At 36.9% G+C, this 18,384-nt stretch overlaps 1 protein-coding gene across 2 annotated transcripts in view; it reads left to right on the top strand.

Moving 5' to 3' along the window:
• TRPS1 (transcriptional repressor GATA binding 1) overlaps positions 1 to 18,384 on the top strand; it is a 273,811-nt gene that overhangs the window by 100,968 nt on the left and 154,459 nt on the right. For both annotated transcript variants that reach the window (XM_063299607.1, XM_063299608.1), the window contains one exon: positions 8,548 to 9,154. In XM_063299607.1, the coding sequence (XP_063155677.1) occupies positions 8,548 to 9,154 (607 nt within the window). The remainder of the gene's footprint in view (positions 1 to 8,547; positions 9,155 to 18,384) is intronic.

The raw sequence follows: 18,384 nt of genomic DNA, 5'->3' as shown, positions 1-18,384 counted from the left end.
TCTAATCATTTTTAGTTTCTAATCTTTATAGAATCCCAGAAACAAAATAAAGCAAAAAATAAAGTATTGATTAATATAAATGGCATACTACTTCCTTTATCAATTTTGAAGCATTTTAAAAAAATGTTCTTCTACATTCCTTTTTTTTTAATATTTTCTACTTCTTTTTTAATACTTAGTTGCAAATATTAGATTGCCCCTCAATTATTTTGATGACATTAAGTGTTCAATAACTTTAAAAAAGTTATAATTGTAACATAAAAAGAAACCTGCTAAAACTCCTTGCTTCTCTGTTGCTTTTTGCCCTCTTGGCTCCCATACCTACCATGTAATGTGTTCTGTTTCCTATTGTACATGTAAAGCTCAGGAATTCTAGTGCTGCCTAAATACTGATGATACAAAACGAATCCAACATGAACTTCTTTGGGAATGCTTCAAAGCTTTGTTTTGCTGGTCAAAATAAAGAGAATTGACATTACCCTTTCTGCCAAAATGGCCATGCTATAGCCCATTGGGTGTGTTTAAGCTGGTGTCAGCTCTTCCAGGTAAACCAGACAGGAAACATGACTGGATGAACTAATTCTACTTTATTGTAAGACTACATTAACAGAACCTTGCAAGTCTGGAAGTACAAATCTCCCACCATCCCTATTAATCACTTGAGTGGTCAGGGCAGGACTTTCCTAAGTTTCTTCTTTAGACCAGGGGTCCCCAACCCCCGGGCCACAGACCGGTACCAGTCCGTGGTCTGTTAGGAACCGGGCCACACAGCAGGAGGTGAGTGGTGGGCGACCGAGCGAATTTACAGCCTGAGTGTTTACCGCAGCTCCCCATTGCTCGCATTACTGCCTGAGCTCCACCTCCTGTCAGAGAAAGCAAGCCCATTGGCTGCTATCTCCAAACTGCGTGAAGAAAAAAGAATAAAAGGTTGGGAAAAAGGAGGATGTGCTTGAATCATCCCGAAACATCCTCCCCCCAGCCCGTGGAAAAATTGTCTTCCACGAAACTGGTCCCTGGTGCCAAAAAGGTTGGGGACTGCTGCTTTAGATAGTTACCCTCTGTCTGAGTCCTTTTCCTTTCATCTGATCATTCCCTAGGCAGCACCTCTTCCCTCTGTTCCCCAAGGTTGCCCTCACATTCTATCACAGTTGGGCTCTACTTGTAGGAACTATATGGATAACTATCTATCACCTCTAGTGGATACTCTAGTGACCTACAAAGGGCTTTCAAGTTTATTCCAATTAACTTCTTGATCCTTTCCAGCCACTCTATAGATTGTGTTCTTTTTCTACTTCCCTTAGTCTTGCTATCATCATTTTTTTGATCCATCATCTGCTTGTATCATATGCCCAAAGTATGTGAGCTTTTGCTTGCTAACCATTGCTTTAAGGGCACAGACAATCTTTATTTGGTCCAGGATTAACTGATTCAATCTTCTTGCAATCCACCAAAACTATATTCAGACATTTCTATCTTCCTTCTCTTGCTGGTTTTCAGAGCTAGGATTTAATTGCTACACATTACGACTGGAAAAACCATTGCTACAGCTGCTCTGATCATTGTCATAGGAATACCTTTATCCATCATAATCCTATTTAAGTTTGTCATTGCCTTCCTCCCAAGGATTCATCTCCTCTTCAGTTCTCCAGCACATTGTCCACCTTTATGTATACTCAAGGGAATCAAAATTATCGTCTACCTTCACTTTTTTGCCATCAACTAAACATGTTGGTACGACAATATTATATTTAACTATTGTAACATTTAACAATAATTGAAAAAAAATAACTTTTTGTTTATTACTTTCATAATGAGGACTTCTAAGTCATTTCTACTTTCAGCTCATGAAATAGTTTCATGCACATACCTAAAATTATTAATGTTTGACCTCCGATTTTGATTCCAGCTGCTATCTCTTCCAATCATTAATTTGTTGTGCAAATTAAACAATATAGGGACAGTTAAACAATATGAGAGCAGATATACTCGCTGTTTCTCTTCTTTCGATATTCTGAACTACTCTGTTTCTCCAAATATAGTTCTTACAATACAACCTTATTCATTGTAAGAACAAGATGGGGCACACTTACAACCTTAATATATTCCATATTGTGGCACGAGCTATACATTCAAAGGCCTTGCTATGTTATTTATCTATGTATGAAATTTACAGGCTATGTTAATCTGTCATGGTTGTAGGCAGGGTTACAAAATAGGAAAATAAAAACAAGAATATACATAAGTTAAAGTCCAGGAAACTAACACAATATAATAGAACAAACCATCACACAAGGGGTCAATCACCCACTCTAGTTCAAAGTCTGGGTTTTAAGAGATCATTTAAATAAAAACAGGGTGGGAGCTGTACAAATCTCTGGGGGAAGGTTGTTCCAGAGAGTAGGCATCTTAACAGACAAGGCCCACTTCCTGGGTCCCACTAGGTTATACTTTTTGACTAATGGGACCTGGAGTATCCAAACTCTTTCACAGCATATGGGACAAGTGGAAACTACTGACAAACTGCTGTAGTCAATAAAGCAAAGGTAAATCTTTTTTCTTAAGTTGCCTTGGTGTCTCCATCTTAGATTAGTTATCTCCTCTGCTATTTCTAAAACATGCCTATTTAGAGAAAAACCTTTTTTAAAAATCTGCCTACATATTTTTTTTCTCCATGTATGGGTCTATTTTTCTTTGGAAGATCTTATGTAAAACATTGTTTGTGTGAGTTAGTGTAATAGTTTGGTAATTTTCAAATTATTTATTTACAGCCAAAAGGCCTAAAAACAAGTTATAAATATAATCTAGACTTAACATTAAATAAAAATAAAAAGTTTGGTAATTTGCACATCCTACTGCATCTCCTTGTTCATCATAGCAATCTTTTAAAGTCTCTGGATCACACTGCTTTGCTTCATAATTGTTGGCACATTCACATGGTATAGATGGCAACTGTAGAACAGGTTGTCAGATAAGTTCAAAGAAACTAACATTCTCAAAAATCCACACAAAGTATTTATTTACGAAGTATGTGTCTGTAAAAAGTGTATATTTGGAAAAGTTGTATAAATAAAACACTTTATTGGAACGTATAAAGTTCCAATAAAGATTTTTAAAAAAAGTATATATTAAAGTAGTTTTTCAGAAGTTTAGACAGAGGGAGGTTTACGTTTTAAAGGGCATCAAGGAACTTTACATTAAAATGTCATTGCAGGGGTGTGGGTTTTTTTTTTTTTTTTTGGCTAAAAACCACATATATTAGGAAAAGCTGCATTCAGATTTCCATGGCTCAAAAAATTGGAAATGAAAAATGATTTCAAATTATGAATGAAAAATAACTTGTTCCAGATTTTTTAAAGCTATAACACACAAAGTACAACCAAAAAATGAAGTAGAATAATGCTGTACTAAAACACAGCAAATATATACTGATTTCTGCATCACACGGGGTATTGAAGTTTCTTATCCATTTTCATTTCAACTGATGCTGATGTAACTCTATTGCATTTCTTACTTGTGTGCACCTCCAATTAAGAAGATGATTTTCTCTCCCTGACTCAGTAATATTTTTATCACTATACAACTAAACACATCTCCAAAATTTTATCTATTTTGCCATGAGTAGTCAGGCTGGAAAAATGGATCAAACTGCTCTGTATTTATGGAAAAATAGTAAACGTGTGAATTCATATTTTTAATATTTATTGTTTAATATTATTTCCCTATACACAAATCATATTTTCATAAAGGTAATGTTGAATGGCATGTATTCCTCAGTTTTGTTGAATCTCCTCTTACATGAAATGTGTTTTTGCAGACGTATTTTTGGATTAAGGATTATGGATTTACGCTTGTTTTCCTAAAGGCTAGTCCTGATTTTGTTTTGTTTGCTTTGTTTTTAATTCTGTTTTACTATAAAGCTCTGCACAGCAGGGTCCAGATCCTGACTGGAAAGTTTCTGTGCTACTGTAATTCCAATAAAACAGTATCATGTTAGCTCGTAAAAAGTGTTCTGTTTCTATGGCATATACAGGAAATTGGCAACATATTGTTCCAATGTGGGAACATATGTTTTACATAGTTCAGTAATACAGTACTTTTCATGGTCTGCTTGAATGAAAATAGGCATGTGTGTTATTCCAAGGTATATGGGACACTTAAGTCGGCTGTATTTAGAAATTACATATTGCGTAGTTCTTATTCTTTCTCAGTTGGAGTTTTCATAATTGACCCAAAATCTTTTCCCATTTTCTCCCTGCAAAGTATGAGACACAATCACATCTCTTGTTTGTTCTCCTTGCTATATATATATTATTTTTAAACACACATTTCTTTAAAAAAGTTTGGATAACACATCATAGAATGAGTAAAATAGTTTCAGGCAGAAAGCAGACTGGATTGGAATAAGCAATTTAATTAGGGGATATTCTCTCCCTCTCCCTCTCCCTCCCTCCCTCCCTCCCTCTCTCTCTCTCTCTCCCTCTCTCCTGACTAGACAATACATTGAATGGGGCATAATTACCAGTGACCCATAAAGTAACTTTAGTAATTAAAATGAAACAAACTTTTCTATATCTTGTCAAAAAATTGTGGTCATTTAATAAATAAAACTAAAACTTTCAACCTCCAATAAATGAAATCCCAGTATAGAAAATGTTTAGCAATCATTATTCCCTTGAAAGAATACCAATACATATAATTGTTTTAAAAACAAAACAAAACACCCATCTTACCCCGGCTTACTCACTTAATATTTAGAGATGGTAGTAATAGTGAAGAGTTTCATAATTTTGGGAAACTTCCAGTTTTCACTATTTTCTCCACTCCCCTCAAAAAAACACCCACCCTATTTTAATACCAGTATCTGGCTGTTAAACATATTTGTAATGAACTGATTATATTTCCGCATATTTAAGGTACATTAAAAAAGATAGATAATTTCTCCTCTTACAAATTTCTTATCAAAAAGAAGTACATGCTTCTGTGTAGATAATTTCCTTTGCTTTTCAATCTCTTCAAATGAAGTGGCTGCAAATGATAGTCCCTTTGCTTGCATCTTAAGTGTTTTATCTATGCTTAAGCCTGCATTTCCAATTCAGCCTATATATTGTATTGCTCTGGTAGGGGTGAAATCTTTTATAATGATTGGCTGAGCATCAGAGGCACATTATGTCCAGATGCTCTGAGAACGAGATCCCTGTGAGCGTATTCAAAGCAGGTGTGAGTAGGAAGGGGAGAAGAAGAGAGGAGTTTCAGAATGCTGTCAACTTTCTTTGCGTGTCTCATCTCTATGAATTAGAGAGCTCATCTTCTCAACTGGGTTTCAGCTGTGAGTTATCGGTACAAGAAAAGCAGGCTGAGAAATAAAATGACTGGTTTTATAGAAATAAAGTAAGGATTCTCAAGTTGAACTTTACTTTTGGTGACTATATGGACACAACCACAAGTTTTCTTGGTAGAAGTATGGAATGGTTTGCCACTGTCTTTTCCCAGGAGTATTGCTGTTATTATTTTTTACTTCCTGGTGTAGCCCACAGCTTTACTATTTTGTGGTAGCCGTCCTGTCCAAGGGCTAACTAGGTCTAATTCTGCTTACTTTCTGAGCCCAGTTTTATACACATAAAAATCAACAGATCTGTGTATGGAGATAAGACGTGCCAAGGGAGGGGTGAAAGATGCCACAGTCATGACTTTCCCCACCACACCCATGAACAGAATATAGCAATTTAGGAATAAAATAGTTCCTGTTTTGTCTTTTGTTGTAGAAATGGGAGAATAAAGAAACTCCTAGGATTTTCTTTATTCTCCCATTTCTACCACCCACTCACACATCACTGTCATTCCATAATGGACCATACATGCATATAAATCTGAGATTAGGATTTGTGAAAAGAATTTTATGCTTGTACAAGTGTGAGCTCCCTTCATTAGTGTTAACTGTATGGTGTTTAGAGACAGAGGCTAACCAACACTTCCTTGAAAGTCCCATTAGTAATTGGACATCCAGCAACTGGCAAGAGGGAGACACATGCACCCACACAAAGATAAGGTTGCTTGGGGGGAAAAATAAACTCAGAAAAAAAGAAAATTCCCCCCAGCTAAGAAAAATACAATGTTACTAAAGTAGCATGAGAAGACTGGCAGAAGTCTCAAGATCAGGGACCAATTGTTGGAATGGTTGGAAGATGGTAGAACAAAGGAATGAATCGGACTCAACCAGAAGCTTACATAGGTCCAAGATATGAAAGATTCTACGGCAGCTTTCCCAACTTGGTACCTTCTACGTGAGTTAGAACTGCAATTCCCAGAATTGCCAGTTAGCATATCTTATCCCATGTGGTCTAGAAATTATGGGAGTTGTAATACTAACATATCCAGAGGGGAGCTAAGTGGGCAAAGTTGGTTTGTGTTCTTCTAACTAAGAAAAGCTAGGAGCTGGAGGAATGCCATTACCTGGTCTACTTTAATGGTATTCTCCCAGCTGTAGCACCTACTAATTAATCTCTCTTAGCTTGTCAGTTTTAAGATATCTCCCAATGCTTTTTTAAACAAAGTTAATGAAATCTTGTCTTCACTGCAAACCTTATTCCTTACTCAAAATCTTTGGAGGAAATGTGATTTTTAAAAACAGTTTTCACAAAACTGTGTGAAAAATAGGTAGATTTTAATGATATAATTTCTATCCTATTAGTTCTACTCTTCTGTTCTGATAAATGTAAAAAAAAAATCCTTTGTTTTCAGATCTCAAGAGGAAGAAAAATGGATTAATATGATTAAACACTTGCAGCACAACTTTTACATGAGTCAACAGTGTATTAAATTAATTTATAATTTAACAGTGTATTAAATTAATTTGTAATAAATAAATTTATTATTTATATATTTCCCCTGGGGGTAGCTGTTTTAAAAGCTGGCATTAACCTTTTTTCATGTTCTGATTAATCAAGAGAAACAATACATTCATTTATCTCTTAAACAAAAATACCAGATCAAAAATCTGTAAGGTGGCAGAGGGAGCAAACTTTCCCAAATGTTGTCATTGTTATTGACACTGGGGATCTCCTATTTGAGAAGCAGGACTCCCACTAATAGTGAGTTTGCATGTAATTTTCATGAGTTGTCTACTTCTTATTTCTTTGTTTCCTTTTTCCCTGCTGATATCTTCTGTCTCATGAACTTACATGTCTCATTCTTCTCAGCAGAGTTTTCAACATTTAAAAGCATTTTCCAACCTGGTGTTCTTTAGATGAACAGAACTACAATCCCCATACATTTGGTGTCTTAGAAATGCAAGGTGTATAAAAGTTTTTTTTCCCCTAATACACCTATTTCATCCTAGTTCTGTGGAATAAATGAATAAAGGGAGTTAATTCTTTTCTCATTAAAATTCCCACAAATTCATAGGTAAAACAAAAACAAAACTTTGTGAAAGGCTATCTTTGGGGAGAAGTGTATGGATCAGAAGAAATCCAAAAAGTCATTGAACTAATTGTTGACCACACATTTTTGAGATTAATTTGTTAAAAGTGTATTACCAAGCAAATTAATTGACTTATATGTGTACAGTTAAAGATAAATAATTTCATACATTTCTTTAGGGCATTGACTTGCTGTCAGTAAAATATAATCCATAACTATTACTGAATTTTTGTGCAAATATGTGTCATGAGTACAGATGCTGAGCAGGAGGAGGCCCCTATCCAGGGGGAAAACGCATGCGTAGTTTAGAGACTTTGAGCTGTCATTCAAAGACACCCAGAACAGACCCGCCTTGAGTTTTGGGGTTTATCTGTCTGGGTTTTCCCATGCTTCTTCAGTTTGGTAGGATTTTCTGTCTACAATAGCAGTAAATAAAACACTAGAGACTTTCTCCTTGTCTCGGCGTGGTCTTTGCTTAGTCAGGACAATATGCGTGTGTAGAAAGAAGGAGGAAGGCAAAGTACAGGAGAGAAGAACAATGAAAGGCAGATGGGAAGTACACCAGATATGGTATATTGAATGGGCAAAAAGTGGGTATCACGGTGTAAGTTGAAATTAGTTAGATCTGGGCAGGCCCACAACTAGGGTCTGTGTCACTTGGGGCAAACATGGATTCTGTGCCCATGTTGGCGTCCCCCCAGTGCTCATTTTGGCGCTCCCCAACACAGTGCCCGGGGCCCATGCTCCACTTGCCCCCGCCCCCACAATTGTGGCCCTGGATCTGGGTCAATGCAAATTGGAATTAAAGATAGATCCTGGCTGATCATGAAAAGCAAAGCAGGGCAGACCTAGTTGGTAGCTGGAAAAGAGACCACTAGGAAATGGGCTCTGTGCTAGACTGGGAAATTGAATGTACATAGAATCTGAAAGAAGGCGATGACAAACCGTTATCTTAATAACAATAAGGAAGAAATCAAAGAACAAATGGATGTGTTCATGTAACCAAGGTAGACTAATGGAAGTCTTATCTTTGGCCTAATTCTGAATTAGGTGGAAATTCATTTCCCTACTTTTCTGTCACCACAGATGAACTTATCTTAATATTTTCCCCTCTGTTTTTCTCTTTATCAGGAGAGTCCATAACTGTTATAAATGCCGTCAGTGCAGCTTTACAGCGGTTGATACACAGTCCTTACTAGAACACTTCAACACGGTGCACTGTCAAGAAATGGACATCACCACAGCCAATGGGGAAGATAGCCATGGGGTGGCAGCTGCTCTCAAAGAAGAATCCAAAATTGATCTGAAGGTTTATAACCTTATCAGTTCAGATCCAAAAATGGGGGAGCCCATCTCGGAGAGCGTAGTGAAGAAGGAAAAGATGGAGGAAAAAGAAGGATCGAAGGAGAAATGTTGGCCCGACGGGTCTAGTGATGATCTTCGTGGCACAACTTGGAGAGGGGTGGACATTCTGAGAGGAAGCCCATCCTATACCCAAACAAGCTTGGGTCTTCTGACCACAGTGTCTGTTGTCCAAGAACAGCCAAAAGCTTTGAGGGATAGTCCAAATGTAGAAGCTGCTCATCTCGCACGGCCTGTTTATAGCTTGCCTGTTGAGACCAAGGGATTCCTGCAGGGCGTGCCCCAAGGAAGCGGAGAAAAACCTGGACCACTTCCTCAGCCATATCCTGGATCTGCTGATAACAAGTCAAAGGATGAGTCTCAATCTCTTTTACGGGTAGGAAATTCTGTTTTCATTTGTATTCTTTGGACGAATTCCTCCCTCCCTCCCTCTCTTCCTTCCTTTCATTATCGGTTATTAACTGCACATTTCTGATGTCTGCTGTTCAAAGTATTCCACTTACTTAAGGAGAGTGTCAGGTAATAGTTTCAGAACATGCCTATAAAGTTGCATATCCAGTTATGGTTGTGATCTTTGTTTGCCTTTGCTGTTAAACTTGGTTGTGCCAAGTTGGTAATTCCTGCTGATTTTGCAAGATGAGGTTATATCTGGAATTGAAAAGTCCAGAACCCCAGAAGGCTGCACATCTATACAGTAAAGCATCTACTCGCCTCCTAAATTTTAAGGTGGTTTGACAGCATATAGCTAAGCAAGCCATCGCTGGATCAAATAGCTGAACGTGTGAAACTTGAATCGAATAATAATAAAAAGTAAGCCAGGATTTTTTTTTAAATAAAGCACAATGTAATTAAATATAACATTTGGCGCTTGTCTGGTTGTGTTGGAAATTGAAGGAGCTGAGGAGGCAAGCTTTTGGTACTTTACTTTATTGTTGCTTGTTCTCTTTGTCATAGCCTCAGGAGAGAAAAAAAAAGCATTCTTTTTTACAGGCTTTTTCTTTAAGTGTTATCAGCTGTGGACCCTCATTCAGTTCGCTGCTTCCTTTACAACCTGCCCATTGTTGCATGGAAGATGGTCTTGCGAAATAGCTATGAATTTCAGCATAGCAGGTGCAGGATGTGCACTGTAGAACCTGTGAGAGAACCTCAGTGGTGGTACTTTTCCAAAATACAGTTGGAACTTACTAAGTAGAGAGCTAGTTTGGTGTAGTGATTAAGACACCAGACTAAAAACCAGAAGACTGCAAGTTCTAGTCCTGCCTTAGGCATGAAGGCAGCTGGGTGGCCTTCGGCCAGTCACTCACTCTCAGCCCAAGGAAGAAGGCAAGGGCAAACCAGTTCAGCTAATGTTGCCAAGAGAACTGCACTGACTTGTCCGGGCAGTTGTCAGGAGTTAAGACAGACTTGAACACACACACAAACACAACGTCACTAAGTAAATGGCAGAACATAGCTGATTTTATCTGATCTTGAGAAAGCCAAGCAGGGCTTAATATTGGAATAGGAGACTACCAAAGCTCTAATACAGGATAGGAAGTTGAAAATGAAAAAAAAGACAGAAGAAGGTAAGGGTAAAAAACTCCTGTTGCCAAGAAAACTTCATGGATACCTTCATGTAGTTATCAACAATCAGTCAACCTTTATTGAAAGGAGTCACTACCTTTGCTTTAGATAAATGATAAGTAAAACATGGTATCTTCTAGAGTCTAGAGCAGTTGTTCCCAAGCTGGAGACTTCAAGATATGTGGACTTCAACTCCCAGAATTCCCTATCTAGCATGGTCATTGCTAAGAATGCTGGGAATGGAAGTCCACACTCTCAAAGTAACCCAGGTAGGGAAATGCCACACTAGAGTGAGCACCAAGTACACACCAAAAGAAAATATCTAAATTAAATGAGAAATAAGATGTAGTATGGATGTGTTGGGGAAGCTTGTGCACTGAAGTTGTACATTCCATTTGCTGCAAGCTTCTGTTATTACTTCTGGTGTTTGTTCTTTTTGTTTGTTTGCTTGTTGAGTCCAGTCATTGTAGCCCAGCATATTTCAAATATAAACTTTTTTAAAAAAAATATGTGTGTATTCCCTTCTAATGCTGTATGTGCTGCCTGAGAAACTAATGCCTACCTAAATGAGAAGATTTTCAAAAGACCATTGGCCTCCTGAGGCAAGGATTTTCACAGCCTCATATTTGGCCACTGATAATCTTTATTTGTTCTCCACATTAGAACATTTCTGCCTTTTCCCACTTGAGGTTCTTTTAAAACTCTGGCCATTTCCTGCCTGCATCTCTTCCACCTCTGGAGAGCCAAAGAATTAACTGGTCGTGCTAGCTGTGTTTTTAACTTGCTTTTTAACCCTCTTTCAGGAGCTTTTTCTTCAATATGCAAAGGAGATGCTCTTTTCTATCCACATGGCGGAAAATATTGCTGCTAGAAAATTATAATATTGTAGATTTAACACATATTTTTCCTGATAGCACCTGGATTCACTGATTGCTTTGAAGAAGTTCCATAAAAGTAAGCAGACAAATGAAGTGAAACCATCCTTGCAATAAACATATCTATTGACAGAAAATATTACCAGAATGAAAGGTTGGAGAATGATTATATGAATCAAGGTTGAATAGATACCATATTGCTGAGATAAATACATGTGTGGATCCATTGAATACCAGCATTATATCATCCTGCTTGGGATGCATTCTTTTATTTATACAGTTTTCTTTCACCAGTAGCTGAATGGATATTGGGTAATTCTCTATGTGGTTTTTTGGCTACCCTTGTCAGTGTGTATGTACAAATAAACTTTGGACTTTATCGGTATTTGATTTCCCCCTCATGGCAACCCAAATTTGTTTTGCCGTGGAAGGAAAGATCTTAAGCATTAAAATGTAGCTCAAGACAAATCCAATTTGGGAATATCTAAGACTGATTTTTTGAATGGTTGAAGCAAGGAAACCTTAGTTAAGGGGAGCTTGAATACTGAATATATGCAGAATTGCTTTAAAGCCCTATTTTTGGAGTCTGCCTCAAGTATACAGAATATTCATAATCACAAAATTCAAGTTAGGCACATGCCAGTTTGGTTCATTCAGATTCAATGTAGAATCAGAAAAGACTTTGGAAAAGTTAGCTGTGAATAGCACTAATAAGACTTTTTTCCCCATCAGGGTTGAAATAAAGGACTATTGTTAGAATTATCAGTTTTCCTCTGCAAAGCTCCAATGTGCTTAATAAATTCTCTAAGCTACTGTTCAATATCTTATTAGTAGCAATTCTTTATTGTGGCCAGTGCCCAGAATTTTTCCAAGTTAACAAAAATAATTGAACAGCTTCAGTTTCAGATAAAATAAAATACAAACTTCAAAATTCTAACTAGATTATTGGAGCAATCAAAGCATATGGAGTTTTAAAAACAGTATAACAAAAAATTGCCACATTCAAGAACTGGTCTGACAGGAGTAACCATAGAGTACATAAAATAAATCAGGATTATCTGAGTACTTTGCTACCTACAAAGTGGGCCCTTGCATCCTTATAGAATTTCGAATATAATGGAACACAGGCTATAGATTCAGTGGATTCTTCTCCACAAGGGCACAATCTTGTTTCATAAGGAACTTTTTGATACTTGCCCTGGAAAATAACTCTTGGGAGGACATTAAAACAAGCTAATGTAAGTGCTCCTCAAAGTTTGGGATGGTTATTTGGTTCAAAGTTTTTGCCATTCTGAGAAAGAACCTTCCCTACTCCGAAACTTATTCCTGGGTAGGGCAGATTGGTGCATTTGCCCTCCAAGCCCCTAGTGCAGTGAGTGCATACTACAACAAGCCTGGAGTTCTCATGGAGCTTGTACATTAGCAGAAGTAGCTGTTTGTCTGTGTCAGTGTTTTTCAAGCTCAGCAACTTTAAGATGTGTGGACTTAACTCCCATGCTGGCTGGGGAATTTTGGGAGTTGAAGTCCACACATCTTAAAGTTGCTGAGCTTGAGAAACACTGACCTATGTAGTATTGCTGAGTTTGCCCCACAGCACTGTTGTGGAGATAAGATCAAATACAGATCTGAATTCAATAAACTCAGTATATAATACAGAACCTGGCTTGGACAAATATTTTTCAATCAGATGTTGCAACATAAGGTATGGTTAAAAAAAAATGAGCATCCAGGTCTGAAACTTACCAGCTCATCTGCTAGACTATGTTCTGAATTGACCGAATGAGACAGTTTATTGTACAAGTGCTTGCATAAAGTTTGCTTATTATGGTTAAGAGGCTGAAAGGCCAGAGTTAGCATGCAAATCTTGATAGCTATTATAGTGCTGTCTGCAAAAAAGGCTAAAGCCCAGCTGTTTAGTATTTGCCCAGTACAATCCAGTACAATCAATATATGTGAACAGGAAAGATGAAACAGGGCTCCACCAGAATTTCAGCAGCAATAAAAATAGCATTGAGGCTTTAGTACATATAAATTATTTGACAAGGCCTATTATTTCAGAACATGTGACAGGAGCCCAAATTGGGAGCAAGCTGACATTGGACTCTGGATCCAGTTCAGATAGATCTTCTTGTATACATAGTGCCCTAAACTGATCATCCCACACTGTTGCCAGTTGAAGATTAGATTAATTTGTACCATTTAATGACATTTAAATAGTACACTTGGAACAGTATGTGTCTAAACAGTTGATATGGATTGGAATGTAACATGGGTTAAGAAGGGAAAGATTATCTCCAGAGTCCTACAATTTCATGCTTTCAATTCTCTTCAACAACTGAGCTGACTTTCTCAGACTTGGATGAGCCACTCTGAAATAGTTTCCAACTGGAAGTGCTGGTACTCCACAAAGTTTATGGTGGGCTGTTTTATCTTTTGGAAACTTGAACTCTTACCTCATCCCTCATTTTTGGCTTCTGATCTTCAGCCACCCTAGTAGGTCCTGTAACGAGAATGCTGGCGTACAAGGAAGGTCTGTTTCATATAACTCATGTGTGTATCGATGTGTTTAAGAGTTTTGGGGACTATTCACATATACTTGGTGTCACAATTCAATGCAGATGGGTATACAGATCAAACTGAACACACTTCTTTTCATAAATGTGCTTGTCATGGACTACTCAGAGATAGAAGATAATCCATGGGAATAACAATGTTTTATTCAGGTTATGGGGCAAAATTACCCTTGTTAGATGAAATGTTGAAGATGTCTATCTTCAGACATGGAAGCCCTCTGGGTGACTTTGGGCCAGTCTCTGTCTCTCAGGCCAGTTCCACAGGGCTGTTGTGGGGAAAGGTAGGAGGAAGGAGAGCTATGTATTCTGCCTCAAGCCCCCCAATTAATTAAATAAATAAATCATTATTTTTTTAAAAAAAATATGAGGACCATGTATTGACAGGGTCCAGATTTCATTGGGTTTTTTTTAATATTATTGTAATTAAACTAACATTTCTTTATTTAATTCAGTTTAGGGGCAGCCCAACTCCAAAATGGGCAACTGGCATGTGGTAAAACAAAGCAGTAATCATCACTGTTATCATCATCATCACTGTTGATCTCCATTTAGACACTTTAAATATCCTTAGAAAAGGGGGAAAACGATGGCAAATTTCAGGCAAATACTTAGTTCGCCACCTGCCTACAAGTGAGAGAAAAGAAAAGAAAAGAAAGCTGGGGTAGCAGACAGTTTTGATTGATGAGGGGAAGATGTTCTAGGTTTGTGTATTTTCTGTATGGTCAAGTCAGCCATATTGTGAGAGACCCCCAGCATGTTGTAGAAATGTCTAAATAAGTCCGGTAGTCTTAAACTGCATTACTAGGGGAATAACCATGGTAAAGTTTCCCTAGCTGATCTCTTCTCCAGCTGTTGCTGGCTGAGAGAAATGGTTGCATTATTAAACATCTTAGGTGTTAGACTTTAAACATGTGCCATATTTTATATTCATTTCCCAGATGCGTGCATTAAACTTGGAGCTCTCACATATAGAACCAGATCATTGTTTAGCTTTTCCTGTTACTGTATTGTTTCCACTATCTACAGTTTTCTGGGATTTCCCTATCTTGCTATGTAAATTTCCTTTATTGGAGAGCACTGGAATTCTACCTACAATTTACTAAGGGAATGTTTTTGTCATGATAAAAAAACAGAAATAACAATTATTAGCAAGCAGTTATTAGCAGAAACAGAGATTTTAATCCAAAATTGTTTTTTGAAATTTTGATTGGTTTATTTTGTGTATTTGAAAGTGTACATAGCCCTGTGTTTACAGATTGTATTAAACTGGGGTTTGTATAAACATGGTTTATTGAATAAACCACATTGGCTTGCTTTACAACATGCTAAACCAAAATCAACAACAAAGCAGGTTACTATTGGTATCTATTAGGATATAGTCCAGATATAATGACTAGGTCTGCACTAATATACTAAATACCAAAAAGAGAATAGTTTCTCTCCCTAAATTAATTCCTGCTTCTGGAGAATTGGCCAAAGGGGATAAGAACTAGTCTTTCTTGTTACCTTGTAAGCAGAGGTAGAAGGGGTTGAAAATGTTCTTAATTGTGGTTTGCTTGATTCATGATTAATGTTGAACCATAGTTAATGAAATCCATAATTTTATATCCAAATTGATATATGTTAGGCATTATTTCTGCCTTGAGACTTATTCTGAATATCTGCAGATCAGAATTTTACAGAAATGTGAATAAAAAGAGTTGATTTTAGTAAATATTTTAATGGTCCCTATTTTCCATGTCAGTACATACACAGTGATTGCAGGATATTTTAGGAGTATAAAATATCTCCCAGCACATTATAGTGTCAACAGTTCTGTCCTTCTTTACTTAAATTTGGATTTATCTTTTAAAGGTCTGTTAATACAGGATGAGCCTATTGATATGCAAAAATGTTCTTCTGAGTGGGGGAAAGAAGATTTGGCTGCTGTTCTAGCCCAGGCTTAGGAAAACAATGTTGTTTACTGTTTTGAGATCTCTTTCTGGGCAAGCACATACTTTTTGCTAAGCTTGATTTCAAATAAAGTTGCCTTACTAATTAGATGTAGCCTTTACATAATGTTTTCCCTAAGTTCTTAAAGAATATAAACACATAGTTGCAAACAGTACAGATGGGAGAGGAAGGGCTCAGGTTGAGAAATTAGGTTTTGCCTAAATCTATTCTGCAAGGTGAAAACTAAACCAGAAACTCCGTAATTCAGGTGTCAACATCTGTAGGCACCACTCTCTCCATGGACATCTCCCTTGGAATCTGACAGACTTCTTTCTTCTCTCTCTCTCTCTCTCTCTCTCTCTCTCTCTCTCTCTCTCTCTCACATATATTTATTTATATTTATATTTATATTTATATTTATATATGTGGCAGCTTCCACTATTAACTTTATTTCCACAAGTGCTTCTCACCCAGCCCTTTAGACATTTTGTATTTTATTTTACTTTATTTTTTAAAGAAGCTATTGCTGCAGTCCAGTGCTATAGTTTTCTGCTGGACAAGGACAACAAAAAGATCTAATTAAAGATTGAATAAAATAACTTGTGAGGTTCACAGAATGCAGTTTTCATTTTTAAACAAATTGCAGGTAAATATATTTGTTTGTTTGTTTGTTTATCAAATTTGTCACCGCGCATCTCCTCCCACCAGAGGGACTCTGGGCAGTTTACAATGAAATCGATAAAACGATAAATATATAATAAGATTACAATATATAAAAATGCACTATATAAAAACAATTACAAATAACTAATCAATATAGATAAAGGTAAAGTCCAGAAGGCTATGATCTAATTCAGTCCTTGCGTGGGAGGGGCAGTTTAGGGCACTAGCCAACCCAGGCATGACTCTTCCCCTCCCCACCCCAAGCAAAGTGGCAAATATAAACACATTGTAAAGGTGTGTATGAGCATACCAGTGTACAGTACTGACACACACACACAAACACAGACACCAGTGAAGACCACTGCTGGTTTCAGCTGAATAAAAAAAAGATTGTAATTTTGCATAGTGCTACAAGAACAGATTAAACATGAACCTAATGCATCATATTCTGATTCAGTTATCAGTAAACATTGCATTTTGTGATTTTGACTATTTCTGCCTTATTAAATAGGTAAGGAACATTTATTCTGTTCTTCTGTTATATATGGAGAGATGTTTGTTCATTGACCCTGAAGGAAACACTGCACCTGATTTTAATTCTGATAAAAGAAGAACTAACTTCTTTCCCCTATATGTATTATATTAGTTCCTTTTTCACATGTGTATCTGACTTCTGTAAGGAGAACAGCTTATACATAGACAGCTAATGCCATTATGGTTTGTTGATTTAAGTTAGAGATTGGTAAGGTGGGATATAACGTTTGCTTCAGTCTTGGAACTCTGTGTATCTGCCATGTATTCATTAGGATAAATATAAGAGGGACATTATATCTTTGTTTGGAAGCAACACCTATTTAGATGGGAGTAATCCCACTGAATACATGTAAGAGGAATTACATCTAAACAAATACGCATAGGACTGTATGGTTAGAAGCAGTTTAATTTTAACTGTGTTGGAACCTTACTGATAGTAAAACAGTAACTATAAACATGAGGCCATAAAGAATTGTTGTCCCAAAATATAAAGTGTAACACTTTGTGTAAATATATATTAAGGTATCTTAAAGCTAGTTTGCTTACTATATACTTTTTGCCCAACATCAACTAGTTTCAATTACTTATTAATATTACATAGTGTTATTATTGACAGTGTATAGGTCTATATTTATTTTGGAGAGCAGTTAAAGACTACTTCCATCTTTTGTTTGAGACTGATACATTGAGAATTGCTTTATGACTTCAAACATTCTCTAATTTTGTACATGTTGTTTATACGCCAGCCTTACCTTTTACTTGTTTTTAAACAGACTTTGCAGTGTCCATCAGACCTTGGGACCTTTAAAAATATTGTCACTGAAAAGAGGAATATCTGAAGTAGTTTCTCTTTAGCTGCATTTCATTTTCCCTCATTTCCTTTCACTGTGTTAGGGATCTTTCAGGAAGCATTTGTGGTCAAAGCTAGGCCTTGCCATACCAGCCTTCCAATTAACCAATTGGGGGGGAGGGGCTGCGTTGGGCCAAAGCACTGTCCAGCTCTTTCAGCTTTGTTAGATGCACCTGTTTCTACATTCAGTGTTTGGGGAGACAGGAACATTAATTTCTAAATATAAACTACATCCTGAACGGGGTAGCACCTAGCAATGGAAGCGTTAATGAAACTGATTGGAAACATTTGCTGTGTCGCTGAATGTCTATGAACTTAAAAGAGGGCCAATTGCATCTAACTGTGCAAATGTGAGCATTTTAGAAGTTTAGAAAGAAATGATTTCTTAACTGCCTGCAGTATCAACTGGAATTAACTGCATGCAAATTAAAATGTTACATCACTCTTTGCAACTGAGTAATCAGAATTTTGGCAGAAAGTACTTTTTTAAAGAATGCTTCTTGCACAGAGTAGTAATATTTAAAACATTAAACCAGCCTCTCTAAGAAGAATGGGTGGATTACGCTTTATCAACCTAGCCCTTTAGATATTTACTCACATTATTTAGTATGTTTTG

The sequence above is a fragment of the Candoia aspera genome, chromosome 3 (assembly GCF_035149785.1).
Source record: "Candoia aspera isolate rCanAsp1 chromosome 3, rCanAsp1.hap2, whole genome shotgun sequence".
Classification (NCBI taxonomy): Eukaryota; Metazoa; Chordata; class Lepidosauria; order Squamata; family Boidae; genus Candoia; species Candoia aspera.
This window is presented reverse-complemented; position numbering and strand designations above follow the sequence as displayed.